Here is a 27,659-nt window from a genome sequence, read left to right as displayed (position 1 = left end):
ATTACTCTGGCCAGGGAAAGTAAAGACCTCAGTTCCTCTTGTCAGATATTAATTGTTAGAAATATAATGGTTATTTTTATTTAAATAAATTATTCAGAAGGTAGTCCTACAGCATAAGAAAACAGCACAAAATATATGCAAGCATTATCCCGTGATCAAAGTATATTTTTCACAACTGCCAATGAAATAATCTGTAATTAAAAATGGTTAATTCTGTTGATACTCTGATATCAGAGGGTAAAATTCTACTCTAGCTTAAACTATTTAATTTAATTGTGAAGTTAGCCCTACTATTTGAATATAAAAATATATATTATTCTGTAATGCAGATAAAGCAAACATGGATGATTGCATTCTGAACCTGTAGAGAGTTGGTTGTATGGGTGTGAGAGCTGCGCAAGCCCGCTGGTGTAAATCCTGCTCTCCTGGCAGCAATGGGAGCATTTATCGTTGTCTTTCTGAGAGCAGAAATCGACTTATTGAGCGGAATTGAAGTTTTAGTCCAGAAAATTGTTGCTTTGGGGTTGAAAAAGAGATTTTTCAATGGGATATAAATAATACTTAAAACTGAAAATTCCAGTGATTGTCCTATTACTTACAGATTATATGGGAAATGAGAAAAAATCAAGTTACAGCATGCACTGTCAGAGCCTATTACTGTAACACCTTCTCAATCGTCCTTTTTTAGCCTGGATTTACTTTTTGTAACTCAGTTCTTTTCATTATTTGTTAAAAAAAAACCCAAAAAGCTGTGATTGTTCCGCCAGACCAGAAGCGAAGAATTAGCCATGTATTTTGAGCCTGATATATATTGTAGATATTATCTGATGCTTATAAGCTGATGAGATAGCGAAAAGTTAAATAAAAGTCTACAGTTATAAGCATCAGATTGCTATCCTTTGGAAAAATATAATTTTTTGTGACGGCTAGGCCTTAGTGCTTTGTCAGATAATGGGGTCCTTGCCCTTAACAGCATCAAGATTAGGGCACAAATTGCATTTTTTGGATTGTGCTCTCTGTGCTCTTAGCAGGGTCCTGAAGGAATGCATAATGCATGCCAAAATGCCATAAGCATTCTAATTCCCAAATTGATTATTATGTTTAGGAGTGTCAGAAAGCAATATATGGACCTGCATCTGTTTTACGTTACCACCAATCTGACTTGATGGAATCAAAAAAAGGTGAAACAGAGAGTTCATACCCCCTCTGTCTTTGTTATATATTCTAAATTATCTACTCCTAACAAAAAGTTAGCTAGTAATTTTTGATCAGAAATCAAAAGTCCTGTCCAAATAAATTATAAAAATCTAGTGGTGCAGCTTAGAGCTGCACTTTTTCTTGAAGAGGTGCTGTTTACACGATTTGTGCACATTATTTTTGGTTATCCAAAGCAAAGCAGTACTCCCTCTCAGTATGACTTCTAACTAGGGTGAAGTTTTGCCACCTCTGAAGTTTTTCACACTGCAAAATGTTGGATTTCAAATGTTGAAAGCTGATTTATTGTAAAGCTTTAAAATACAATTCCAAGAGATTTCAGAAAAGTATAGTCTAGTGTAGAACTGAGCCATTCCAAAATTTTAAATATAACCAGGAAATCTGTAAAGCAGGCTTCAAATACAAACTAATTACACTCTGAAGCATGCATACACACATAGTCCGTTTACATGAAAATGAAAAAGCTATGTGAAAGATATCTTGTTGATTGCAAGGTGAGAATAACTGGCTTGTGTTATAACATCTGTAAAAATACTATCTGATTTTCACAGTTAGATATTATTTATTCTGATTAATTATTTATTATTTCTTTGACAGACATCGTCGCACAATGTTTTCTTAATACATGCCAAGTAAGACATATATATTCTATTAATGCCAATGAGAGTTGTCTGCTTCAGAATTTCAGTCCTCAAACAATAAGAGAATGAATACAGTTGTTGAGGAGGAGGGGAGAATGGAGACCCTGAGGAAAATAATTAAATATTGTCTTGTATTTGATCTGTGTGATTTTCACAGGGCCAGCATCAACTGTCCAGTGATGCTTGAGGGAGGGATAAATGAAAATATAAAAACTGAGTTTCAGAAGCAGTACTAACTTGAGACCATATTCAGGCAACTACTAACCCAACCCATATTTCCATCCACCTGCCTAGTGGAGGTTGTGCTTTTTGGAAAGGATAGTTTGGAAGAGAAGATGAACAGAGGGCAATCAACAAATCCAGGGACAGCACTTTCTAATCCAAAACCAGACCCAGAATATATACTGCACATTGATTTGCAGAAGATATGAAGTAAGGTAGCTCTGCCTGGTGCCTTTGTGAGGGTGCTTATGGATAGGCAGGTTGCCCTGTGCAGTCCTAGACCAAATCACAATATGCAAAGCCCTCACTTACTTAGTCTCACTTGGGACCACATTTCTATTCTTCTTGTATTCTGTGATGGATCTGACTGTCTAAAGAGGGAAATTCGTGAAAGTAGAGCAGGGCATCCCTAGTACAGCTTTCACCTTTTTAAAAAAATATGAATATTACAAAACATGTTGCAAAACCACCTCACTTCTGAAGTTTTTGCAACATTAAGATGATCCTGGTAATTCTTATCAGGTGGAATGCATATCACAATCTGATAGTGAGACTATTTGACTGTAAATACTGATAGTGTCATGTTTTACGGTATCTATTCAATTTTTTTTAGTGCTATTAAGGATTTCCAGCATGGACTGGTTTTTCTGGAAAGGTTTTGTATTTGCCTATTGCTTCCCTAATGTGGTTCTTCAGCTGCAGACAAATTTGTTTAAAGGCAAACAGCACAGACTCAGATTGTGAATGACTGCGAGCTCTTGGATGTCTTGCGAATGCCTATATGGAGAAAGAAGTGCTGAATGGGATTTCATTAGCTGGGGCTGGCGATTAGAATTCCAGTTTGGGCCCACACTGTATTGTACTGACTGTCTTCATGTTGTGATACCATTTCATGTGTCTGTGCTGCTCTTACCTTCTTAATTTTTTTCAATCACCTCACGATCGTTAAGTTTTACAGTATTTCTACAGGCCAGTGTAATACAGTGCCTGTTTTACAGACAGCTGAAACTTAATTTATAAAATTAAGCTAGACATGCAAAGGTATTAAGGCCCCTAAATATACCGTTTGTATGCTATGGACACATCAGAACAGCAGTACAGCTTTTACTTAACTTTCAAGTGTTTTTCTCAAGAGTGTAAGTTTCTGCCTTAGCTGGACATATGATAACTATCTAAATGCAGTATTTCTTCACAGGCATTGAGCTATTGCCCGTTCTCAGCTAGAATACTCATTGAATTCTGCAGAAAATGATTCCAAGCACTCAAGTGTGAATGCCTGAACTGGATGCTACCTGCATAAAATATAGCATTTCAGGACTTTCCAGGGTTTTGTGTAGGTTACCTTTTTAGATTCACATCCCTGAAGCAGGGACTTAAAGCCTCAGTGTAGTTTATCAGGTTGCATGCTGTTCTTACATAGGTCTTCCTCAGTTTCTGTTCCATTTACAATAAATCGAATGAACAGGAATTGTGATATTAACTTAGGTCTTCTTTCACAATCCAAGGAAGTTTCTGCATAAGTACTTAGTCCCTGAATGCTGAAAATTAGCAGTGTCATCAGTGTTACATCATTGCAGAATACATATAGTAAAGACCTGAGAATGACCCCCAGCATTCATCAGCATCAAAACATATTAATTGTACAAAACAGCATCATATTATACAAATACCATGTAAATTCAGATGCAAATTAGAATCTTCTTGAGAATCTTTTTACTTCACATACATGGGAACTATCTGAACAGCAGCTATTGCAATAGTTAAAAACATCATAACATTGATAATTTTAACCTGTACTTGTTGAATGACTGATTCAGTTGTTCGTCAGCAGAAGGGCTTCCTTCACGGTCACTCATCTCACTGGTTTCAGGCAGCTCCATCTCTGATACAGCCCTCAGCATTGTCTGCTGTGATAACGCTGGGAAACGCCTTTGCCCATGGTCTGGATAACAATAAAGACATTTCTCTAATAACCGATATATCGTTCAAAGTCACACCTACTGCTTGATGTGGTGCTATCTGTGATGTTGCAGTCGGGTAAGTGGCTGCTTTCAGCAGGCACAATTTCTTTTGACCTATTATAGATAAAATTGTTTCATATTTCCAATTGCCTTGAGAGGTACAGGTTAGATTTAATTGATAGGAATTTTGGAAATAAACCTGAAATTGTTACTCCGTATAAACTGCTTGGCTGATGAAGAATGGATTTCTTATTGTATTATATGGACAAGTAACAACCAAGCGTTTCTCCCCTGGAAGTCACTAGGACTTGTGCTTGACACTTTAATGACAATTCTCTAAGAGAAGAGTAGAAGGATCAAGTCACTAGTGTTTTGAAGAATAAATACTGCTGTATCACCCCTTATGTTACTGTGAGTGTAATTCTCAGAAATAATGAGACAGAAGAGTTCAAAATAGTGTTAAATCAACTGTGGGCAAGCAGCCGAACATCATTTAGTGGTCACAGTTCACTGGCACGGTTTGCAGTTTTTACGGTGAACTGCATTAGTCCAGAGCTGAGTGACCGCTTGGAACTGCGCCCTGTTTCCAGCACCTGTCAAAGGGCTCTTTCTGTAGGGCATTGAGACAAGGGGAACGCATTCAAATACCCATATCTGCCAGCAAGGGCCAGTCCAGAAACAGAAATTGGCCCCTACTGTACATGCAGTTGATCAATAATGCAGATTGATTCTGTTTTGTATGCTCATTCAACCTGCAACTCTAACAAGTATGGGGACAGCGTGGCACACAGCAGTTGTGACAGCTGTGGTGCCGAAGCCATATAACATAGGCATAGCAACTTCAGCTGATGCATCTAGACCAGACAGTATTCCTTCCCTTTTGAGGCCTTTGTCCAATCAATCAGCTTAAATAGGGTGGAGAAGAAAATGATTTTAATGGAAATAATAAACAATGCTCTTTTTCATCATACATTCCTCTGTACTTAATATTAGGGCTTATCAAAATCAATACATAAAAATGCACAATGCATGAAAATCCATAATGCGTAATCCGTTTAATTGAATCTGCAATGTATGTGTCTGTGAATTTTAACAAAATATGTGGACGAATTAATGTGACTATATAGCATGTGTTTTCCTTTCCCTGCCACGTACTAGATTATTATTAGCAATAATAGATTCTGAAACTCTAGCCTGGCACATTAGATGCATGCTGCTGGGGGAGGGGAAGGAGGAAATAGAGTAATAGTGGCTGAGCCGAGGCAGCCCGAGGCATTTTTCTGCCTACACAAGGCACAGACAGACAGAATGGATTGGGGAAGCTGTTCCAGCAGTATCCTTTACTCTTTTGGAAATGTGCAGCATTGGCTTTCTCCTCTATTCTCGGTATCTGCTATGATGTTGTCAGGGAGACGAGAGTCCTTGACTTGCATCCAACTGCAGAGGCCATCACCTTCTCGGGCATTACTAGCCCCCAGCCTTATACCCACCAGAGGATTTAAGCCTGTTCTGTGACTAGCCCCCGCATGAGAGGTTTCAGTGGTATAGAAGGAAAATTTCCCTGCACCATCTTTACAGTTAATTCAGAGAAACCAAAACTTCATTTGGGAACCTGCTTTGATGCTTTCATTTTAATTGCCATAAAAGTGTACTGTAAATTGATCTTGAAAAGTACACTAAATGGACATCTGTCTGGAAGTAAATTGTGGTAGAATATCTGCTGCCTTCTAGTATAATTGGATCTCTAACTGTCATATTTAAAAGTAATCAGGTTTTCAAGAGAGGACTCAGACTACAGCTATTTTAAAGATGAAAATGGCTTTAGACTTTAATCTTTCTATTTATTTTGATTTGTTAAAATTATGGTACTCAGCTTTACCGCTGTCTGTTTATGAATAGTTGTAATTCCAAGGTGTCTTAAACCTTTTATTGAATGAATTGATAGAAGACATTAATGTTTTAATTAAATTTTAACAGGGCATTCTGTACATAACCTTTGAGCACAACCCTGCAATCATTACTCAGAAAACTCCAACTGACTTGAAAGGCTCCAACTCGGAATGTAAAGACATACATGAAAATTAAATATAGGTCACTAGGATGTGACTATAAACATTGTACATATTTTTTCATAATATCTTTGCTAACATCTAGTAAAACGTTTCTCAAATAGGTATGAATAGGGTCTGATGTGCGAATAACATTCTGAATAGCTTTGTGTTGTTGATATTTAGAATGCAATCTTTTTCATGCAGTTGTTTACAGAAGGGCATAGCAAATAATGGTTCACAATAAAAGTTTCAAAAAGATCGATCGATCATGCAGGCACTATGCCTACAAAACTTCTCAGTCTAAATATCTCAGTTAAATATTGTAGAAATGGCAATGAAACTAAAACATCAATTATATTTCTGAGCTAAGCGCTATCAGTAGTACTTAGGAATCCTTTTCCTTATCCTGCCTATTACTTATCGGTAGCAGCAATGTTTAATATACAGTATTTTGCTAACAGTTTAAATGTTCAAGGTATCACATAAAAATATTTGTTCATAAATATCCCTTCCTGTGAATTTCTCTCTTACAACAAAAAAGCAACATAAAACAAACTAATACTCTCTCTTGGTTAGTGCAAGAGAGAAAGTAAACACTAATTATAGCAAATAACTCTATTGGTGTCGAAGGATTCTAAGACATTACCAATATACACTTAAGAATTTCAGAGCGGACAGTGACCTTACCTTCATAGCCAAGGAGAAAGCATGTCAGCAAGTTAGGACAGACCTCCTCCAAAATGGAACAAAAAACAGAGAAAGCGCGTGGGCCTTTTAAAGAGAGCTTATCTAAAAAATACTCAGTTCTCTTCTTGTAGCTCTCCTGGGACCAAATGTCTTTGTATTCCTCCAAGGAAAAGACTCTCTTGTAAACTAAATATGACAGCACTTTGTTCACATCCAGCTCTTCCAGTATTTTCTCTCTCTGATTGCTTGGGATTTCAGAAAGCCACTTATTCCTGTTTTCATTTGCTTTTTTGGTAGATTTTGCACAGTTATAAAACCAAGATTTGGCTGTTCTTCCAAACATGTTGGTATTTAAACACAAAATAAAAAAATCTACTTCTGCATTTATTGTGCAGTCTTCAGTATGCAGAGTAAACATAATGTGGATAGAGAGACTGCAAATACATACTGCTGCCTGTAATTATTGTAATTCTAATGGAATAAAGAAGGCCTACATACAAATTATAAAGAAATCTAGCTCAGTGCCTGCAGCCTCCTAAGAGGATTGCATTACACTAATTAGCCCTTTACAATTGTTAACAGCTTCTGAACGATAATGATGAGACTGAGAATTGCTTAGTTACTGTTACTTTTTAATTCTGTAACTGATATTCAAAGATATCCCTTTGCAAAAAATAATTTATTCAAGAAGATAGCTCATCAAACTGAAATAATGTGTACAAACTGCTATAGGACATAAAATAACATGTCTTCTGTACATTTTAGTTTTGTATTCCTCAGAGACAATCACATAAAACACAGTATAAACGATTCTCTCTTATTATTTCATACAATATTGACTTTACAACACATTAAAATTATATACTTAGCAATGCAATATTTAGCTTCAGCACAGCAGAGAATACATGTTTTGGTAAACATACTGTAAGCATATATACAAAAGGCAAGAGAATAAAAGGAAGCTTATGGAATAAGATTTTTTCTGTGAAGATGAATATATGTCTCTGTTAAGACTAAACACCATTTCTGCATGTTTACATCTTTAAATGGCGTTCAAGCAGAGGAAAACACCATAGTAGCCTCCATTTCAAGAGCCAAGTTTAACGGTGGCGATTACTGCCGTCCCACTGGAGGTGTTCTGTCACTGATAATCATTCACTGAGGATCGCACACTTAAATAACCTTCTTAGGCAAATGCTGCTTAATACATGGACTTTTCGGTCTTGTTTTCATACTTTCTGCCAGCATAAATTCCCTCTCCAGAAGAGCTGTGAGTACTTCTGTCTCCTCCTGTTTCTTCCAACTGATAATGCATCCATGTCCTCACCTGGGCAGCCTTATCTGTGAGCTTTCTGAAGGGTACTTTGCCTCTTGTGCGGCAAGCAACAATATTTTGCCAGCCTTTTAGGAAGCTAAGCTTTGCGGTATGTTTAGTCCTCACCACCTTAAGAAGCAGCCTCGGTATCTTCCTTGCAGGCTGCTTCTGTTTCTGCAGTCGCAAGTATTTATCAGTCAGCATTACAGCTGACCGCTGACCATTTTAGGAATACCCTAAATACAATATAATACAATTCCCTTTAGGAATTCCCTTTAGGAATTGCATTATGTGTATCGCCAGCTCTCCAGGCTTCACAGAAGCAATGCCTGTCACCTCGTGGTTGTGTGTAGCTCACAGGTTATCTGGAGCAAGGAGGAGTGAAATTATGTGTTATTTTAAGCCATACTGATGGTCTGCTTTCAGCATGTTGCAGGGTAATACATGCCAGGCAGAGAATGTAGCCAACCTATCTGCAAGGCTTGACGCATCCTCTAGGCAGCCTTTAAAAGTAAGGGGTTCCCTCATAAGCCTAATTTTTAAGATTCCCTTTGATTTGTGTACCTCCATAGAAGTAGTACAAACACTGCTTCCCGTTCTTTCCCTATTCTCAGTCAAACATTGTGCTTTTTTTCCCCAAGTTGTTACTATTTCTACTATTATTAACGGTGCAATACCTCAGCACCTACAAGCTCCTGATAAAGCCTGTAGCCCCGCTTATGTTAGACAGCATCAAGTTTTTTTTTACCTAATGCAGTCATTTCATATCTCATTGAATCATTTATCTACTAGAATCATTATATTACTTTTATCCAGTTTTTGTGAATTTGATATCACCCTAAATGATTTCTGGTACGAATCAGCCTTCTCAGCCACTGTAACTTACAATGCTAAGTTTTTCCATTACTTCAATGAATTACTTCAATAAATGCTAGATCAAGCCCAAAGTTACACCCTTTCAGTTCATAGGGTAATAGCCCAGATATCAGATACAGAGGATATATTTCTTAGAGTTTAACCTCAAAATTTAGTCTGCATTTATTTACTGTTACAGGCTGAGAACACTGACTGTCATCACTACCCTAAATCGGGTAACGAATTGCACAGTAGTGAATTTAGAAGTTAAAAAAAGAGGTCAAATTAACCGTGAAATGAATTTTTAAGCGAAGGGACAGAGAATGTCCTGTTTTGAAACCTCATGGCAGTTCTGCCCATGACAGTGCCTCCTCAAAGAAGAGTGATCCTGCTAAAATAAACGCTACACATAGGTGTCAGTGAGTGGCATCTCTTCAGAAACGAAGTAAGAATTAGCACAAAGCAAAACTACGTAGGTATCACTTTCCAGAGGGAGATTGCCAGCATCTGTTAAATAAACGGGCATGAACACCAGTAACACTAAAATGCCTGATTAGGGGGAAAAAACATGTAAAAGAACTAAGTGTAAAGCTCTTAGAAAATTCTGGGCATTCATGGGAAGAAGAAACAGTATTCGGCCATGAAAATTCAAAGAAAAGTTGGCATAATACGAGCGTTTTAGTGTAGACAGTGAGTTGTGCTACACACAGCAGTCATCCAGCGTAATGGAAGACAAATGGCAGCTTGCAATTTGTGATTGCACAGTGTAAGAGGGTCTTTGAGGTTTGACTAGCTTACAATTTTTTTTTCTAAAGGAGTACTATCTTTTGAGCCAGCAGTGTCCACATGACTTTTATTGGTGAAAAATAATATCCTTTTAATCTCAAATACATTTCTATGAACTCTTAAGGCCACTGGGAATAACGGATTATATCATAGGAAATGTATCAAACTGTGGACGAATATAAGGTTGATTCCCCACCTCTTCACATGCCATGTACTTATTTCCAATTGTATAAACCGGAGGATAAAATGTTAAAATGTTCTGATTTGGTAATTACTAGGATTAAAATGCACACCTTGCAAACTCTGAGTATAGGGTAGAGAGAAAAATTTGGAAGTGTGTGTTGAGAAATCAAAAGCAAAGAAGTGGGTGTGAAGTACAAACAAGGGAGGAAATTACAGCAATTGAAGATGACAGAGGAGTATTTGAGAGAGAAGGATACATGGAAATATACAGTAGAAATAAGGGATTTGTGATGGAGAACTGTTATTGTCTTGGGTCAAGGAACTGAGGGTTTTAGTTGCAATGGTGCAGTGCTGACGGATGGAATGTGCAGTACAAGATTTACAGTCGTGGGCTTCCCAGACCCTGAGTCCTAGCAGACATGCATGTAAGTTCAAGCGCGCTGCCTAGCAACTCAGGCCTCTCCAGCTCATTCAGCTTGGTACCGTGTTCTGCAATCTATGCGATGATGCCATTTAGCTCAGTCAGTCTAACTTACTCAGATGCTATACGCCAATAATACAACTGATTTTGGCTTATTTGGAAAGAATAATAAGCAGTTCATAAATACAGCTGTCAAATAGGAAGCATCCACAGAAAGAAGCTCTGGCCGTGGTGCTCGTTTGATTTTCTAGCCCAGCAAGGACGCAGCTTGACCCACAGTTTTTGACATCGACGCGGTTTCACAGTGAGAATAGTGAAGGGGAGTGCAGCAGAGGGGTCAGGGCCCTGACTGCACTAATGGGCCCACAGACTTGCCTGGTGGTCTCGCCTCTTGGTTGTCCCCGGCTGCTGCCCTGGGCCTGCCCTGCCAGAGAGCTGCCCTCCGTGAAACAGTATTCATGTAATCTTACCACCCTGCGGGAAACCATGGGGAGCTGGTTATGTGGAGCTTCTGGGGTGGAGGCCTGAGGAACCAGCTGACGGGGAGGGAGCCCCTGGGGCCCCGCAGTGGCCGGCAAGGGTGGCTTGGCCTGGAGGGCTGAAGGGCACCGGGATGGCGGGACACGTGCTAGGTGAGCTATTGCTCATGCGGTGGTATTCTGGGTTTCAGTTCCTCCGCCCAGATCACTTTTGCCATTTTGTATTCATCTTTCCAGCGTCCGTGCCGTGTCCGCAGGCCTCGGCTCCACCGAAACGCGGCTGCCCGGTTCCAGGCTGCTTTCAGGAGAAGGCACGGCTGCAAGCGACTCGTGAGCTGGTGGGTGTGCTCGATGGATGGCCATCAGGGACGGGGCGAGAAATCAGCTGTCCTCAGGCGTGGGGGCGGGCAGACGGCGGAGCTGGGCCCGCGGCCGGACCGCGGCGGCCGGGCTGGGGAGCGGGCGGAGGGCTCAGCCGTCCGCGCCTGACCCGCAGCCACCTAGCTTTCCGGCTCCGTCAGCACCCGCCTTTCTAGGGCGCCCGGCAGTCATCCCTTCGGTCTCCGAACAAGGACTGAGGCACCTGTGGTATTACATGTAGGTCTTTTGAACGTAGAGACTTAATATTATTCATTGGGGGGGGAGGGTTCTGGGTTTTTACCAGGAAAAGGAGCTCTACATGTGCTAAGCTGGCTGCCCAGGGTGAACGCGGAAAACTGCAAAGTTAACGTGCTTTTTCCCCTCGCTGTCGCAAACGCGAACCCCTCTTGGCTGCGGGCAGAGAGGCGTGAGGGGCCGTGGCGGGGAGCGGCGCTCGCCGGCTTCGCACCCTTCCCGCCCCGGCGACTGTCCGACGCCTGCCGCGGATCACTGACACCACGCCGGCGAGGGCTAGAAGCGAGCGCTTCCCCGAGGGGAAGGCGTGCTAATGACGCGAGCGCCGCCGGGCGGCAGCCGTCGGCCTTCGCCTCCTGCCCGGGGGCGGCGCGTCCCGCCGCAGCGGCGACGGGCGGGCCGGGCAGGCGGGGGGGGACAAGATGGCCGCCGCGGCGGAGGCGGTGTCGCTGCGGCTGTCGCGGCAGGAGCAGGAGCTGCGCTGGCTGGCGGCGGAGATCGGCCGCCTGCGGGAGCCGGAGGCGCCGCGCGGGGCCGGCAGCGGCAGCGCCGAGCTGCAGCGGCTGCGGGCCGAGAACGAGAAGCTGCGCTACCGCCTGCTGCACCTGCGCCGCAGCCTGGCGGCCGAGCTGGCCCGGGCGGCGCAGCCCGGCGCAGGCGGCCAGGTAGCCGGGGCCGGGCCGGGCCGGCGGCCGCCGCCGGGTCTGAGCCGCTGGGAGCCCTTCCCGCCTGCGGGGGCCTGGCCGCGGGGCGGCGGGTGAGGGCGGGGCGCGGGCGCGGGCGCGGGCGCGGGGCAGCGCAGCCGGCTGCGGCGCAGCGGGGCGGGCGCGGGGCGTCTCGCCCGGCGGTGGCGAGGGCTTCGCCCCTCCGGCTGGGCGTCAGGGATTGCGGGAGCCGTCGGGAGGGCGCCGCCGTGCGCCTGAGCGCGTCACCCTTTCCAGAAGGCTTCCAGTGCGAGTCCAGCTGTTGCAGTGAATGAAAGCGAAGTCGGAAAGAACCAAGGACATGAAGTTGCGAGTGGGCACAGGAGCCGTGTGAGTGGTTGTTTTTCACCACATAATGACGGGGGAGGAACTGTTGTTGGGCTGGGGGCAGAGAAGGAGCTGCCTCTCGTTTCGTTGGGTGCTGTGCGCCATCCGTAAGGCATCTGAGGTGCTTCGCTGTACTTTGAAACTTCCAGCTTTGGGAGGAAGGCTTGCGCTAGTGTGCGTATGGAAAACTTGTATTATCTAATTATCTTGCACATGATTAGCAGGCCTGCTTAGGCATTCCTGGCTCTCTGGAGATGGGGTGCCATCCTTTGGGATGCCATCCCCGAAGGAATTGGGCTGTTGGAAAGAAAGGGGAGGGGTGGGATACTTGGGTCCTGTTTCGTGAACGGTCAGTCACACAGTGGAAGATGTGGGAGATGCCGGACAGAAGGTGTTGACAGCAGTAGCCACAGTGTAACAGGTTTTCATAATTCTCTTTATGCTAAGCTAAAAGATTTCCTCTCAACTTTCTTGAGTTGTTTGCATCCGATACTTTGAATTGCCTGGCAGAAGCGAGGTTTTGTCGGCATGGTCCAAACTTCTCCGTGAAGTCAGTCAAACGCAAGTTCTGAGGCAAGAACATGTGGTACTTTTTGCAGTCAAACACGCCAAGCCATTTAGGCACAGATGAATGAAGGTGCACTGGAAAACTGAAAAGTGGCTCTGAGGTAGTCAGCAAATTGAACAGGACTATGCTGTGTATAATTATTTATGAAACTTTACTGCATGTTAGTATAAATTATAGCACAGCGAAGCCTGATCTCAGCTGGCACCTCTAGGGATGCATGAACACTGTAAACTTCCATATTTGGTTTCTCATACAAATAGTTTTTTGATTATTGTGTATAATTTCATTAATTTGTTTATTGTTACAGCTGCAGTGTGAGCCAAGCTTCATAGAAGACAGACTGAAGCTTTATGAAGCCCTGAAAAAAGAACATGACGCTTTACTAGCTTACAGAGCAGCCAACCAGAGCAAACCAATCAAAGTTATTCTGACGGATGGAAAGATGGCTGAAGGGGAATCTTGGAAAACCACACCATATCAATTAGCTGTGGGAATTAGGTAACCTGCGGATTGAAGGAGTTGTACTTCTGGGGTGGTAAATCTGTTACTATCATTTCTCTTACCCAGTTGCATGCAGAGTCAGAGCCAGTAGATACACAGTTCTCTTATGTTGGATTGCTTTCCAAGTAAAACTTGGGTTGAATGCAGAAAGAGCAGGGTAAAGTTATCGTTCTGGGTGATGCTTGATGTCATGTTCCGGGATCATAGTGGTTGCTTCCAATTCAAAAAAAAAAAAAAAACAATGAGTCTGCAAGGAATTAATCTGGATATCTGAAGTCTTATGAGTTGTCAGATAACTGTAGAATCTGTTGTTAGAAACGGTATTCCTTCCTGATCCCCAACAGTGAAAACTGTAGAATGAAGTTAAGTCCTTAAACGGTTTACTGTCTGTGCCTTAAAAGCAGAAACATGTAAAGGTCTTCAGGTGCTACAAGATGTGGAGGGGTATCCCAAGGTGTTTAGATATCTAAATATCTTTGCAAACCTGAACCCAAATGTTTTGGTCCCATGCGTTCATTTGTGTTCTTCAGTCAAGGGTTGGCTTCAAATGCAGTCGTAGCCAAAGTGAACGGTGAATTGTGGGATCTGGATCGCCCACTGGAGGGAGATTGTACTCTGGAGGTGCTTATGTTCGATAACGAAGAAGCGCAAGCTGTAAGTAGACACTGTCTGGTTTCTGTGTGATTAAAAGAACTAATGACGTTGAATTGATTGCAGTGTTATGCTTTTTAGATCTTGAATTAAAACAATTTTGAACTATTCAACTACAATAGTTTTGAAACAACTACAATAGTTTTGAAACTATTCAAATAACATTTGTCCTGATATATAGAAGAATATTAAGTACCTCTAATTTATTGGTGAATAAGGTCTTACGGTTCTTTTCCTTCCTCCTCTTTTACATAAACAGGTTATTTCTCAATTGAGATTTAGATCTTATACTTCATGTATTGATTTATATGCTAATTTGAAATAGTTTGATGTTTTAAAGATGCGTGCGTCCCATTGATTCGGTCCATGTGTTTGAAGAGCCGACGCTGAAAGCAAGTGTGGTTGTCTTAGGCTAGTCTAGAAGTTGTCCAGTATCAGGTTTGAGCCATAAATAAAATGTATATTTCCCTGTACCTGCGGTATTTACTAAAACCTTTAGTAGGCGTATGTTAGTTAATTAAATGATGAAAATACGTAAAGTGACGTGCCTAAGTTTTTTAAGTTTTTTATGGGATTCAGACTCAAGCCTATGTTTATCTTTATGCACTACAGTTAGACTTCATTTTGTCAAAGACTTCTTCACACAATTAAGTTTGTTCAAGGCATTTCAAGATCCCCTTAAAGGTAACGGTGGCTATCTTGTAGCAGTGGCTGTTAAATGACCTAAATTAATATGGGCTTAGAATGTAAGACTGCTGTTGATCTGCTGGGTCAGTGGATTCCCTCTTCTGACATTTCAGGCAATGTGGTTTACAGTCCTGTTAATAAATGTACCGTATGTGAAAAATGGCAACTTAATTGGCTAGTAGATATTGATGTTACTGCATGGACTTTCAACCGAAAGGTAACTAACTTATTTATAAAAAGCGAGTAAATTGTGCGGAGGTATAATCATCTTTCAGACCAGAATAAAATGGGGCTTTAATGCTACCATTGCCAATGTATTGTTGAACTAGCAAATATCAGATTAAAAAAATACAAGATGAACATTTAGCATTTAGCATAGCTCATAATGACAACGGAGGATTGGTATCCTTCAGACAGAGTTTAAATGATGGTTGCAGTGTTTTTCCCATCTGCTGATACAGCTCTATTTTGTTTTTATTATGCAGCACCAAAGAACCCATGATTTGATCAGCTGACTTTATTTATTTGCAGGTTTATTGGCATTCAAGCGCTCATATTCTTGGAGAGGCTATGGAAAGTTATTTTGGAGGCTGCTTGTGCTATGGACCACCTATTGAGAATGGATTTTATTATGACATGTACATTGAAGATAGGTAAAATTTCACAGTATCGAAGGACTTTAATACTCAATATTTAAGATCAAGACTTGAATTATTTTTGCTTGATCATGTCTCTGCACGTTAAAAGTAAAATGCTGCATATCAGATATGGTTTAGGAATAACCAGTGAGTCTCTCTTCTTCATAAATATATAAAAAATATATACCTGTATTATTTTAATTGAAGAGCAGCGTTGAGGCTCCTGCTCCTTAAGACTTGCAGCTGTTGAATGTTCTGTGAAAAACTGTGTTGGGTAGAATTAGCTGAAGTACCTGAGAGATAGAGGAGACAGGATTTCCTGGAAGAGGCATGGAAGTTTGTTTTCAAAGTGACTGAGTCGTTTGCAGAGGCGCACGTATGCATGCAGCTCCTAGAGATGTTTACTACTTGCCTAATCCTTGTGCACAGCTTTTACAATTCTGTTTTTCCTCATTTATCTCTGTGTAGTCAGGGAAAACACAGAATCTGCATCAGCTGATTAAACGATCCCTTGCTGCTGACTTGAGCCTTTTTTTCCTTTTTTCTTAAAGTGTTTGTGCTTTGAGCTACTGATCTTCCAGCCTCTTAGACATGTCAAAGACTGTTCTGTTAATGATTTCAGTGGGCTTGTTCAGGGTGATACAGTGTGTATTTCTGAGTTTAGTGTCTGGAAGTACAGTCGATTTTAAGAAACTAAGAAAATGTTACAAATCACAACACATCCTTTGTTTTTCAAATTAGACCCCTAGAAAGTTACCACTTGGAAATGGGATTATCAAAATAATTAACTTCTATTTCTTTGGTCTTTATTTATTTAGAGGCGTTTCTAGTTCTGAATTCCCAGTACTAGAGAACCGCTGTAAAAATATCATAAAAGAGAAGCAGCCTTTTGAAAGGCTAGAAGTCAAAAAGGAGATCCTGTTGGACATGTTTAAGGTAAATCTTTGGAGTAGCTATGATTCTGGTATCATGACGTTTTAAACCTTAATTTCTTTTAAACAGTGCATGTGACTGACTCATCAGAATGGGACCTATCTAGTACAACAAAGACAAACTATATCATCTTTTTGGCCTTCACTGTATCACTTTCAAGTATTCAGGATGTTTTAAAGCAATAACAAAACAACTTCTTATTCCTCGAAAACACCTCAAGCTCAGTGAGGGTGCAAAGAGATTGGTACACAGAAAGCATACATTCATTTTGGCTCATTTGCAGAAACAAGCCAAAGAGGCTGTATTCTCTAGCACTCCATTTATACAGTGAGTATTACCAGTCTTGCTATACTGTGTATTAATTGGCTTTCAAAAGTGCTTGGAGGTATTCAAGTGGTAATGACCATGCTTAACACGCTCTGAGGGAAATTAAGATATTTTTCTCTCTCTCTTTCCACTCATGTTTTATAACTCTTCTGGAAGGAGTGTTGAACTTGTGCACATATGTACATATGGTCATGTGACTCTGATGCATTTGCCTTTTTAGTATATAATTTTAGAATATTATTTTATTAGTTGTTTTAATGATGTCCCTAACTTTTCACATTTACCCATGTAGTATAACAAGTTTAAGTGTCGCATCCTGAATGAGAAGGTTGACACACCAACTACTACAATATACAGGTAAAAAAATAAATAAAAAGGTATTACAAAATATTTCTACAGCTGGATATGTTCATTTAAATTGGGAGGAGAAGGAATTATTTTCTTTATTCCAGTTTTAGAGTACTTGTGTGATTGGGGCCTAGGTTTTTAATTTTTATTATTTTGTAGAATGGGATTTTTTTTTTTCCTCCGCTAGGACAAATCCTGTCTCCATTGGTGGACAAACGGCAAATCCACTTTTCACTAATTCCCTCTGCTTTCAAGAAAAATACTAAAACAAGTTACCACCAATGGAATCGTTTGTCTGGGTAATGGGTAAAGTGAGCTCAGTGTGGGGCAAGGATCCTGTTGATGCAGTTGGTAGGAGTAAAAGTAGTTGGAGAATGAGAAAAATATTTTTTTCTGTTGGATGTGCTTAGTTCGAAATTTCCTGACCAACTTTGACAGAGTTTGTATATGGACCTATGTGAATTGCTGAGTGTGTTACGATGCTCTTGTAGAGGATCAAGCGTGCTGAGTGTTTACAGGGTGAATGTTCACTTCTAGCAGAAGGCACAATTAGATTTAAAATGCACTGAATTTGCTGAGTGTTGTATGTATACTTACTTAATTTGAACATATATACCTATTAATTTAAACATACCAAGCAAAACCCTGTATGCTGTTAGTGACTACTTAAAAACGTTTGAGTGTTTCTAAATAACCTTTTGTTTTGATGTATAGATGTGGTCCACTGATTGATCTCTGCAGGGGCCCGCATGTGAGAAACACTGGAAAAATTAAGACCCTTAAAATATTTAAGGTAAGTGCAGAAGTAAATTTTGCTTTTAAACTGTAAAGTGAGCACTGGCGGATATGTAAGTGCTGCTCTTTAAAAATGACGTTGCTCACAGGAAAGCCAGAGCTAGTGTTTGCAGATGCCTGTGATAACTACGTAGCGTTAGTTACTTGCAGATGCTAATTTTGTTAACTTTACTAGTCTGACCTCATTGGAGCATTCAGCACGCTTGCTTTTGTTGGCTTTCTCCCTGAAATCTCTGGAACTCTGAGATACAGAATTTAAATGTTTGATTGTCAAAACAGGCAGGATTTAACTGTGAAAGAGTTCTTTTTACATTTTCAGTCTTCACTGTTTCCCTATTGCATTATGTTTTGAACTTACGCAAGTGCCTCTCTTTTGGAAGACAGAATGTGGGATAATGAAACATGGCATGATGCGAGTTTGAAATAAGGTACCCAGTCACTTGTGTTTATGCCTTCTCTGTTAGTATCCTGACTAAAAGTTGGTGCAGGTTATCTGTGTGTTATAAGCAAATGCTGGATGACGAGATATAAATCTTTTCCCAAGGAAAAATCCTAACATTTGAATGGATTACTGCTTATTCCTCCTCTCCCTGAGATTATATAATGCTGTCTTAAAATATGGGTTTTTCACATCAGAATTCCTCTACGTATTGGGAAGGAAAAGCTGACATGGAGACTCTGCAGAGAATATATGGAATATCCTTCCCTGATAACAAAATGATGAAGGAATGGGAAAAATTCCAGGAAGAAGCCAGAAACCGGGACCATAGGAAAATTGGAAAGGTACATTATTTTATGGCCTACTTCTCTTCTATGCTCCTGTAAAGTAATTCATTCTCTTCCTTTGTTTTTCTATATTTGCACAATTTGAATGGGAGTCAGTTCTATGAATTTCTGGAAGTGTCAGTTGTACTTTAAAATGTTAATTCTACAAACTCAACCTGTCAGTTGCATACTAGTGTGACACTACTGGTAGCATAATGGAGTGTTCCCCTGGGTTCAGGGAACTGTATTTTGAACGCTTGAATGTGTGGTGGTCTCTTCGGATCGCCTACCTACAAGACTAAATTGTTCATAGAGGAGATATATTATTTATGCAATTTTCTGAAATTTGTTTTGGTCAATCTTCGTTACAGATGTAAATAAGTTAATAGCTAACTTAAGTGTATACTCATCATAGTACTTCATCTGGTGTTGTAAGAATTGTTCATGTGTCCCGCTGCCAGACTGAATAAACAATATTGGTATTAAATTAAGTGTAAGTCGGAAGATGTTAGATTGACACAAAGATATTGACCAAATATTGATCTTGTTGGTAGGCAGTTGATTCAACAAATCAGTTGCCTAACTGTTGTCACCTTTACTGTAAATTTGTAGAGCAAGTGGTGTTTTAAGGAGGGGATTTGAAGGAAGATAGTAAGTAGCTTTAGGGATGCTCAAAGGCACAACAGGTGGTATAAATGAAAGCAGGAAGCCATTTATTTGAAAAACTAAGTGCAAGTGAAGGTCAGCATCAGTGGCCAAGAGGATGCGTGCACGAACCTCTCAGTAGTTATGGATGGATATGAGAAAGGGAACGCAATGGACTAAGCACAAATGAACAACTTGGGTAACTCAGTAGAAGGAGCGCCAATGAAGAATGTACAGAGAACAAGGACAAAGGCAGGGAGCAGCAAAATGGTCTTTGCTGAAGTGTTCATGCTTGTTCCTATCAATCCATTAACACTTGCACATTTGTTCACTCTTTGCTTGATGATTACTTCTTTGTCTTTTCAAAAAACAAATTATCTAGTATGTATGTATCTTGTATCAAAACATATTATCTAGAATCAATCAATTATCTAGTATCAAATTATCTAGTATCTATGTATCTAGTATCTATGATATATAAGAGGCTAAGATTCTCCAAAGACAGCATATCAGAGCCACACTTCTGAAGCTATGTTTTTGAGGCAGGCTCAGATAAAGAATGACTATCATAATCTTCAGCCGCCAGCCCTCAAATCTGATGGGTGTGTGTTTTAATTGTTTTGGCTACTAATGGTAAGGCTTCAGGTTCAGGCTTCAGGTTTTTGAGGAAACATGTATTTAAACAGTCACAGGGTCAAGATGTTACTATAAAGCTTCTAAGAGTAAGAACTAGACATGAATTAACTTCTGTTGCTGAGAACTGGTAGACTTCTAGAAGTCATCTTGTTGCTATATCTCTCATTCTAGTGAACAAAGGGTGTCAACACGTGAATTAAAAGTAGCCATTTTCTGCAGTTCAGTTACTGAGGGTACACTTGAAGTGGTCTTAACACTAATTCTGTTTTTTAATTGATGTAGGAGCAAGAACTTTTCTTCTTTCATGATTTGAGTCCTGGAAGCTGCTTTTTCCTCCCCAGAGGTGCCTTTCTTTATAATACACTCATGGATTTCATACGAGTGAGTAGAGACTGATGTAATTCCTAACATGCTTGATGTTGCTTGTAATCTTGACTTAAGTGATATGTCATTCACAGCACTGAGCTGCCCTCAGAAAGAGAAACATCTCTGTATGTAAACACATATCAGAGTTTCACTAAGATTATGCAGATCTAACTTTTTTCAAACTAGGGCAGGGGAAAGCATTCTTAATTGAAACGTGCTTTTTCCAGTTCTGGAAAACCTATATGCGCAGTGGTCCTTTAGTCTCCCAGTAAATGGCCATCATGAGAATACAGTTACAGAAGCTTACAGAAGCAGGCTTTTGCTTGTCGAAAGTTATTTTCTGCTTGTACCACCTTTTAAAATGTTGAATTTGTTTTATAGGGGGAATATCACAGGCGTAACTTTACTGAAGTTGTGTCCCCAAACATCTTCAACAGTAAACTCTGGGAAGCTTCAGGGCACTGGCAGCACTACAGTGAAAATATGTTCTCTTTTGAGATTGAGAAGGAAACTTTTGCCCTTAAGCCGATGAACTGTCCAGGGCATTGGTTTGTACTCTCAACTGAAAAATGTTCTTATTTTACTATATCTGTGTTGTGTGGGGCTGAGGGAAATTAATGGAATATCAGTGCATGTTATCTTGTGTGTGCTAGCTCTACAGTACACTACTTTTTGTAAGCAACAACTTTGTCCAGAGAGCTACCCTCCTAGTGTCCCAAAGCAGACCAGAGGCCGTTCTTGTGTAGACTTACTGGAAGATCCTCCTACTAAATGAGCTAGGTTTCTGTGTGCTACTACTAGTTGGCACAGCTAGTAAATATATGACGTAAGGTGGACAGAGTAAGATGTGGTGTATCAAAAGGAGGTACAAATGAACAGGTTCTGGTTGTTACTCTCACAGTGGCTTCTCTAGGTGGTCTTTGGTGAGCCGAGTGCCTCGGTTTCTCCATTTGCCTGCCTTTTTCAATGCAGACAACTTGAATGAATAAAGGTTTAGAAATACTATGTGATCACTGCCTATATTGATCTTGTTTTAGTTTCTCTGTTGTCTTAAGCCTTGTATATGAAGGATAAAAACAAAATCCCTTCACGTTCCTTCTAGCTTGATGTTTGCTCATCGTCCACGATCCTGGAGAGAAATGCCTCTTAGACTCGCAGATTTTGGGGTTCTTCACCGAAATGAACTCTCTGGGACTTTAAGTGGCTTGACTCGTGTTAGGCGCTTCCAACAAGATGATGCTCACATCTTTTGCACAATGGAACAGGTGAAAACAGCAATGAAACAACAACCCCCCCCCCAAGCAAACAAACCTAAAATATTTCCTTTTTTTTTCAGTTCCACTTTTTTTTCCCCACTTTTTTTAGTTTTTTAGGCTTCTAGTATGTTGTTTTGTACCATAATGCTGCGTTTGTGGGTTTTTTGTTTTTTGTTAGGTTGCTTCCTTCTTACTCATCTGATATTCCATATGTCTTAGCCTTCTGTAGTATTGCTCGAGTCAGTAGTCTCTTGATCTTAGCTTCCCAGTTAGAAATTTATCAAATGCCAGTGCTGTAATTTGCATTGATTATTTTTCTCTTTGAGGTTAAGAAATACTTATAGCAAAAGAAGAAAGAGATAACATCTGAGAGATGTTACTAACTGTGAATTACTGAATAAGACTTCCTCTATAGGTTTTTTCCCTGTGGGAAGATATGTGGGTTCAACTAAATCCCAAAAGGTAAAATCCCCCTTTCTTCCCCCCCCCATTCAAAAAGAAAAAAAAACCCAACTGTCGATCACGCTTTGCTTTCCATACTAATGCTGAATCAATGCTTAATTCAGGCAATAATGCCATAGGTTTCAGTGGAACTATGAGAATAAATTGATTTACTCTGTAAAGTCTGACTCATGCCATCTGGCTCCAGAAGCCCAGGCTTAGTAGGAATATTACTCTTCTTTCCAGGCTTTGAAGCCACAGCACCTCAGTTCACTCCTCACCCATGACCTAGATTTGGGTTTGTAGAATGTTATTTTCATACGTAATTATTTTTAATTTCATGGACTCTTAAGAGAATGTATCTATATGTGTCTGTGTGCACAGAAACAGTTAAGACTTGATTATGAAGAATGCAGCAAATTCAATTCCTTTTTTTTTTATTTGAATCAAAATGTATCTTTTATTTTTAAACTAATGTATTCTGTTTACATTTAAGATTGAAGAAGAAATTAAGGGCTGTCTTGATTTCTTGAAGTCTGTTTATGCTGTCTTTGGTTTTACCTTTCAACTGCATCTTTCTACAAGACCTGAAAATTACCTAGGAGAGTTAGAGATCTGGGATCATGCGGAACAGGTAATTCATGAACAACCTTAATATTTGTATTTGCAGGAGTGGATATTCAACTAAGTTTTTTCATGTTGAATACTGAAGTTAGTGAGATTGTTTAAATCAGATGCTAAATACTGTTCCTAATGAAAATGCTTGCTGAAAAGCTGTGTAAAACATGGAGTTTCTGTATAGAATGACAACTTTATGACTCTTACTTAGCCCCTTATCTTGAACTGATTTTATTTTTATTAATCTGTTTTTTCAGATTCAGATGAATCGCAAAGGTTTTACAAGAAACTACTCTGATTTTAGGATTAAGTGTCATAAGGGACTAAATGTTTGAACAGTAGGACTCATGCTGCCAATGGGAGCATGACAAAGTACAAAGGGAGTACCCATTGTAGTTCAGAGGCTACATAGTCTAGTGTAGGCAAATCCTTTCACTTTTACAGTAATGGAAGGCCCTGAGAGTCCAGTGAAGTTTTTAAAGTTATTTATTTATTTATTTATGTTTATAATTAGCAACTTCAAAGCAGCTTGGATAACTTTGGAGAACCATGGAGGTTGAATCCAGGAGATGGAGCATTTTATGGTCCCAAGGTTAGTGAATGGGTATTTTGATACAACTTTGAGACAAGAATACAGAGAAAATGCAGACAAACTACACCTAGTAACTGTGGTATTTTGCTTGTCAGATTGATATTAAAATCAAAGATGCTATTGGCAGATACCATCAGTGTGCTACCGTCCAGCTTGATTTCCAACTACCCATTCGATTTAATCTTACTTATGTTGGGTGAGTGATTAAACTACTTATCTTCCTCTTTTAAATGCCCTCAAAAGTGATTCTTTACTTTCATTATTTGTAATACTCATTAAACTGAGATGTATTAACGCTCTGCTGCTCATCTAACAAACTGCTAGTCTGTATCGAAGTAAGGTGAATGATTTAAGAGGGGAAACATCTCTGAGTGGAGGTTAGTACTTGGACTGAGTCATAAACTTGAAAAAATTCCTCAATGTAATGATAGCTCAGTTTAATTTTAAATGCCACTGATTACAGGGAAAAATGATCTGCAGGTCTTATCTGCCAGTTCTCAAGATCATGTATAGCCTTTAAAGAGCAGTCTCGAGCTAGTCGCGCTAGTTTTCACTTTCAACCTAGTCAACATCTCCCCTGTGAAGATGTGGTGTACAAATTCAAACACATCTTGAAGAGTTAGTATGTGCATAGTTCTTATCAGATAGAGTTACTTGACCTTGTTGTACAAAGACACGTTAACACTTTATAAAGCAAATCTCACTTTGGCTTCCAGCTAGGAAAAAGGATGTTGTATCCACTGAATAAATTAATCTTAGTACCATGTTGCCTTGCATACGCTTTTTTTTTTGTGTGTGTGTTTATTTTTGTACATTCTAAAGAACATGATGGAGAAGATGGAATCAGAATCGTCATTATTTTGTGTCCTGCTGCATATTTTTCAGTAGATTTCACAGCCCTTTCATCGATCATAGAACTGTTGCAAACAGCAGCTGGCCCTTTTTTTTTTTGTTTGTTTTTTTTAATCACAGGATTGTAACTTAAGGAAGGAAATGAACAATGAGAGCAGGTGAGAGCCTATGCAACAAAATAAATGCAAGTCATAGAGGAAAACAGAGAAGAAGAACAGAATATTAAAATGCAGAGAAATGGACCTGATTCAGAGCTTTGGACTCAAGCTGCAGAGTTGAGCATCTTTTAAAACCTAGGAATTTGTGCCTATGCCACTAACTACAGGCATGATTATTTTTAGTCATTGTGATTGTTAAACATTTCTTTAAAAGCCCATGTGACATAGAGAAAGCAAGTTTTTTAGTAAAAGTGGTAGATTTTACAGAAGTAAAAGTAATTCCATTTTGTTTTTCCATGAAAAGTAGAGTCAAAATTGTTGGTAGGATGATTTGTGCGGGGGCTAAGAGAAGGGTGTTTTATTTTTTAATCTTTACCTATCTGTTCCAGTAAGGATGGTGATGATAAGAAAAGGCCAGTGATTATTCACAGAGCTATCTTGGGGTCCGTGGAGAGAATGATAGCTATTTTAGCAGAAAATTATGGAGGAAAATGGTAAGTGGCACAAATGCAATTTTAGAAAACTTTTAGCAATGTAGATAGAAAATATAGATGCTTCCTGTATATCATGATGCAAAATAATTTTCCTAGAATTTTCTCAGAATTAGTAGGTAAGGCAACAAGAAAAAAAATCTAATTTTTATGGTCTGAGCTGTATAATATCCTTATATTTTTAGTTCATGATTGGAAAGTCAATGTCAAGAAAATGTAAGGAAAAATCATACAATGTAACAAATAAGAATTTTAACTTAAGTATGCTAATACTCCATTTTACTCGGTCCTTTTTTTAATCCTAAACTCATGCTTTTACACTGGGAAGAGTTTAAACATGTACATTAGTTACGTATGCAGACATGAATTAGTCTTAATAAATGAAATGTTTTTTTAATTTAGAAGATGTTTTATTTCATCTTGAATTAGCTCTGAAGATATTTCTCCGTTGATGGAAGTATTAACAAAGGGTTAATTCTCACTTTCAAACTGTCCACCCATCACTATAAAGGTATATAATAAATAAAAGAGAATAATATGTATAAAATTAAAATTCTGTTAAAAATTGTGAAACCAGCTAGGAAGTGAACAGAAACTCAGAGTTGTGCATATGACCTTTAACTTGGATCAATTTATTTGCCATTTTATATGAACTGGAATGTAATGGCCTATCCATCAGCTTTAGCTTGCATAAATGTTTTTATAAAGTGAAAAAACTTATTCTTGGGAAATATGACTGCTGATATACAGGTGTAAAATTCACATTACTTTCATATTTTTGTTAATATGCTCGCCAGGCCATTCTGGCTGTCTCCACGACAGGTCATGGTTGTACCTGTGGGACCTACTTCTGAAGAGTATGCCCAGCAGGTGAGAATAGAGCCTCCCTTTTTATAGCAGCAAGCAGTTTTAATAGCTTCTTAAATGATGGTCCTAGAAGAACAAATGCTTGCTTTAATGACTTTGCAGACTTTTTTTTTTTTTCATAAGTGAAATCTTTCATACCTTCTAAAATTTGTGTAAGCTTGAGAAAGGGATATGTAGCAAATATTTTTGGGCTCTGCTATCATGTACATACCTCAGTAATCGTTAAAAAATATTCTGGATTACAAACCTTATATAGTAACTCATATTTCATTATAAAATTATTTGCTTAAGGCAAGAGTGGAACCAGTTTCCTCCCCTCCCCAGCACGTATGCTCCTGACTACATTCAAGTATGGGGGCTTTTCCTGCCCTCCCCCTTTTTCTCTAATGCAAGCATAAATGCCTTTGTTCCTTCTCCTCTTTCTCTCTCCTCTGATGGAGGAAACTTTTCTGACATTCAGCAGTGTAGCTGTCTGAGGAAATCAGTAAGCATTTGATATGGATGTTACTTTGCATTTTCTTCTTAACTAGAGTCCTGCCAAGCCCTTAAGTGTGTGTGCAGTTTTCCTCAAATAACTTTACTGTCCTCCATGTAATTATTCATAAGAGCAAAATTATGTGCATATGTAAATTAATTATTGGAAGGGATTGCAGGAGGTACTATTTCATGTTGTAGAATGTATACAGTAATTTTTTTTTTTTTTAGGTTTGCAGGGATTTTTTTGAAGCAGGATTTATGTCAGATGTGGATCTAGACCAGAGTTGCACATTAAACAAGAAAATAAGAAACGCGCAGCTGGCCCAGTATAACTTTATCTTAGGTAATTACAGCATCTTATATTTCTGAACATTGTGAAAGTGTGGATGTTGGTTGTAGAATTAGCCTAGACTCTCATTTTGTAATGCAGGAGAACAGCTTAAAATTGTTTGTGATATGTCTTGCAGTGGTTGGAGAAAAGGAGAAAGCAGATAACACTGTCAACGTGCGAACAAGAGACAACAAAGTTCATGGAGAGACTTCAATATCTTCTGCCATTGAAAAACTGAAGAAACTTAAGAGTTCACGTACTCCAAATGCAGAAGAAGAATTCTGATGTTGCTGTTAGTTAGCATAAGTTTATTTATTAACTGCTCTGGTGAAATAGTATTTCTTTCCTCCTCTACTGCAGTAAGGACTCATTTGCACGAATTTCCAGTTAGGGCATATTCAGACCAAGCACGTTTTTTGGTGCTTAAGGAATAGCATGAAAGGACAGGTGCAACTGTCTATTCCTTTGACAATCCAGTGAATCTGCACTAGTTGATAAAGGCTATCTACAAAAATCTTACACCTCTACTAAATTACTTTGATTTTACTGTGTAAATGAATCGGGGATGCGATTAAGTCGAGGAACAGGACACTGGGAAGTGTACTGGCTGCTGCTGCCGCCATCGCTGAATTACCGCAATCACGTAGTAGTTACATAACTGACGTGACCTGGAATCCAAAACTTGACAGTTGGTAGGTCTATAAGGAATATTTTTGGATCTTTTTTTTTTTCCGACTCCAAATTATGTCAAATATGGCGGGCGAGGTGGGGATAGTCTAATTCTTTCTGAATCCCATGTTCACAGGCTACAAATACGTTGGTGTCTTTGTTGGAAATCTCAGTGAAACAAGGCACTGAATGAGTTAGAATGGGATAACTGCTTGCCAGAAATGTGACTGCCAAGAAAGAAGTTAAATTACCTGCCACATCCATGTGTGGAAAGCTTTTATTTTTGTCTGTGCTTGCTGTCAGTTTAACTCCTTTCAAAAAAAACAATAAATTCACCTTTGAAAACCCTTCTGTTTGTAATTTATTGCTCTGCTTTTTGGGGGGTGCTGAGCATGCTGAAAAGGTGTGGATGACATAATTTTCATTTATTCTTTTTAGTAATACAGTATGTTAGAACTTAAATTGGGTGTGTTTATCTGACTTTAATTGTTTACACTTACACATTGATTTTAAAAGTTAATGTTGCAGGAGATGAATAGTCACTGATATGTTTTTTCCACTTTTATATGCTGTTTTTAGTGACAA

General features: G+C 39.5%; 1 protein-coding gene across 8 annotated transcripts in view; it reads left to right on the top strand.

The window, feature by feature from the left end:
- The window catches only part of TARS3 (threonyl-tRNA synthetase 3), a 47,739-nt gene extending 20,317 nt beyond the window's left edge, over positions 1-27,422 (top strand). The window contains exons 1-20 of one of the 8 annotated variants that reach the window (XR_011143631.1): positions 11,839-12,096; positions 12,376-12,465; positions 13,338-13,528; positions 14,062-14,185; positions 15,401-15,522; positions 16,326-16,443; positions 17,060-17,124; positions 17,830-17,908; positions 18,547-18,693; positions 20,239-20,337; positions 20,704-20,870; positions 21,425-21,587; positions 22,516-22,653; positions 23,152-23,229; positions 23,325-23,425; positions 24,629-24,733; positions 25,133-25,241; positions 25,528-25,600; positions 26,303-26,417; positions 26,542-27,422. Coding sequence is in view for 5 of the 8 variants with exons in the window: in XM_068957820.1 (XP_068813921.1) it covers positions 11,854-12,096; positions 12,373-12,465; positions 13,338-13,528; positions 14,062-14,185; positions 15,401-15,522; positions 16,326-16,443; positions 17,060-17,124; positions 17,830-17,908; positions 18,547-18,693; positions 20,239-20,337; positions 20,704-20,870; positions 21,425-21,587; positions 22,516-22,653; positions 23,152-23,229; positions 23,325-23,425; positions 24,629-24,733; positions 25,528-25,600; positions 26,303-26,417; positions 26,542-26,690 (2,370 nt within the window). In the remaining 3 variants the exon portion in view is untranslated. Of the gene's footprint in view, positions 1-11,053; positions 11,155-11,833; positions 12,097-12,372; positions 12,466-13,337; positions 13,529-14,061; positions 14,186-14,574; positions 14,867-14,982; positions 15,087-15,400; positions 15,523-16,325; positions 16,444-17,059; positions 17,125-17,829; positions 17,909-18,546; positions 18,694-20,238; positions 20,338-20,703; positions 20,871-21,424; positions 21,588-22,515; positions 22,654-23,151; positions 23,230-23,324; positions 23,426-24,201; positions 24,362-24,628; positions 24,734-25,132; positions 25,242-25,527; positions 25,601-26,302; positions 26,418-26,541 lie in introns of those variants that run through there. The other 7 variants (XR_011143630.1, XM_068957822.1, XM_068957821.1 and 4 more) reach the window with 7 other exon arrangements.
- The last annotated feature ends 237 nt before the right edge of the window (positions 27,423-27,659 follow it).

The sequence above is a fragment of the Struthio camelus genome, chromosome 12 (genome assembly GCF_040807025.1).
Source record: "Struthio camelus isolate bStrCam1 chromosome 12, bStrCam1.hap1, whole genome shotgun sequence".
Classification (NCBI taxonomy): domain Eukaryota; kingdom Metazoa; phylum Chordata; class Aves; order Struthioniformes; family Struthionidae; genus Struthio; species Struthio camelus.
The sequence above is the reverse complement of the archived record's forward strand: the minus strand, read 5'-3'. Positions and strand labels throughout refer to the sequence as shown.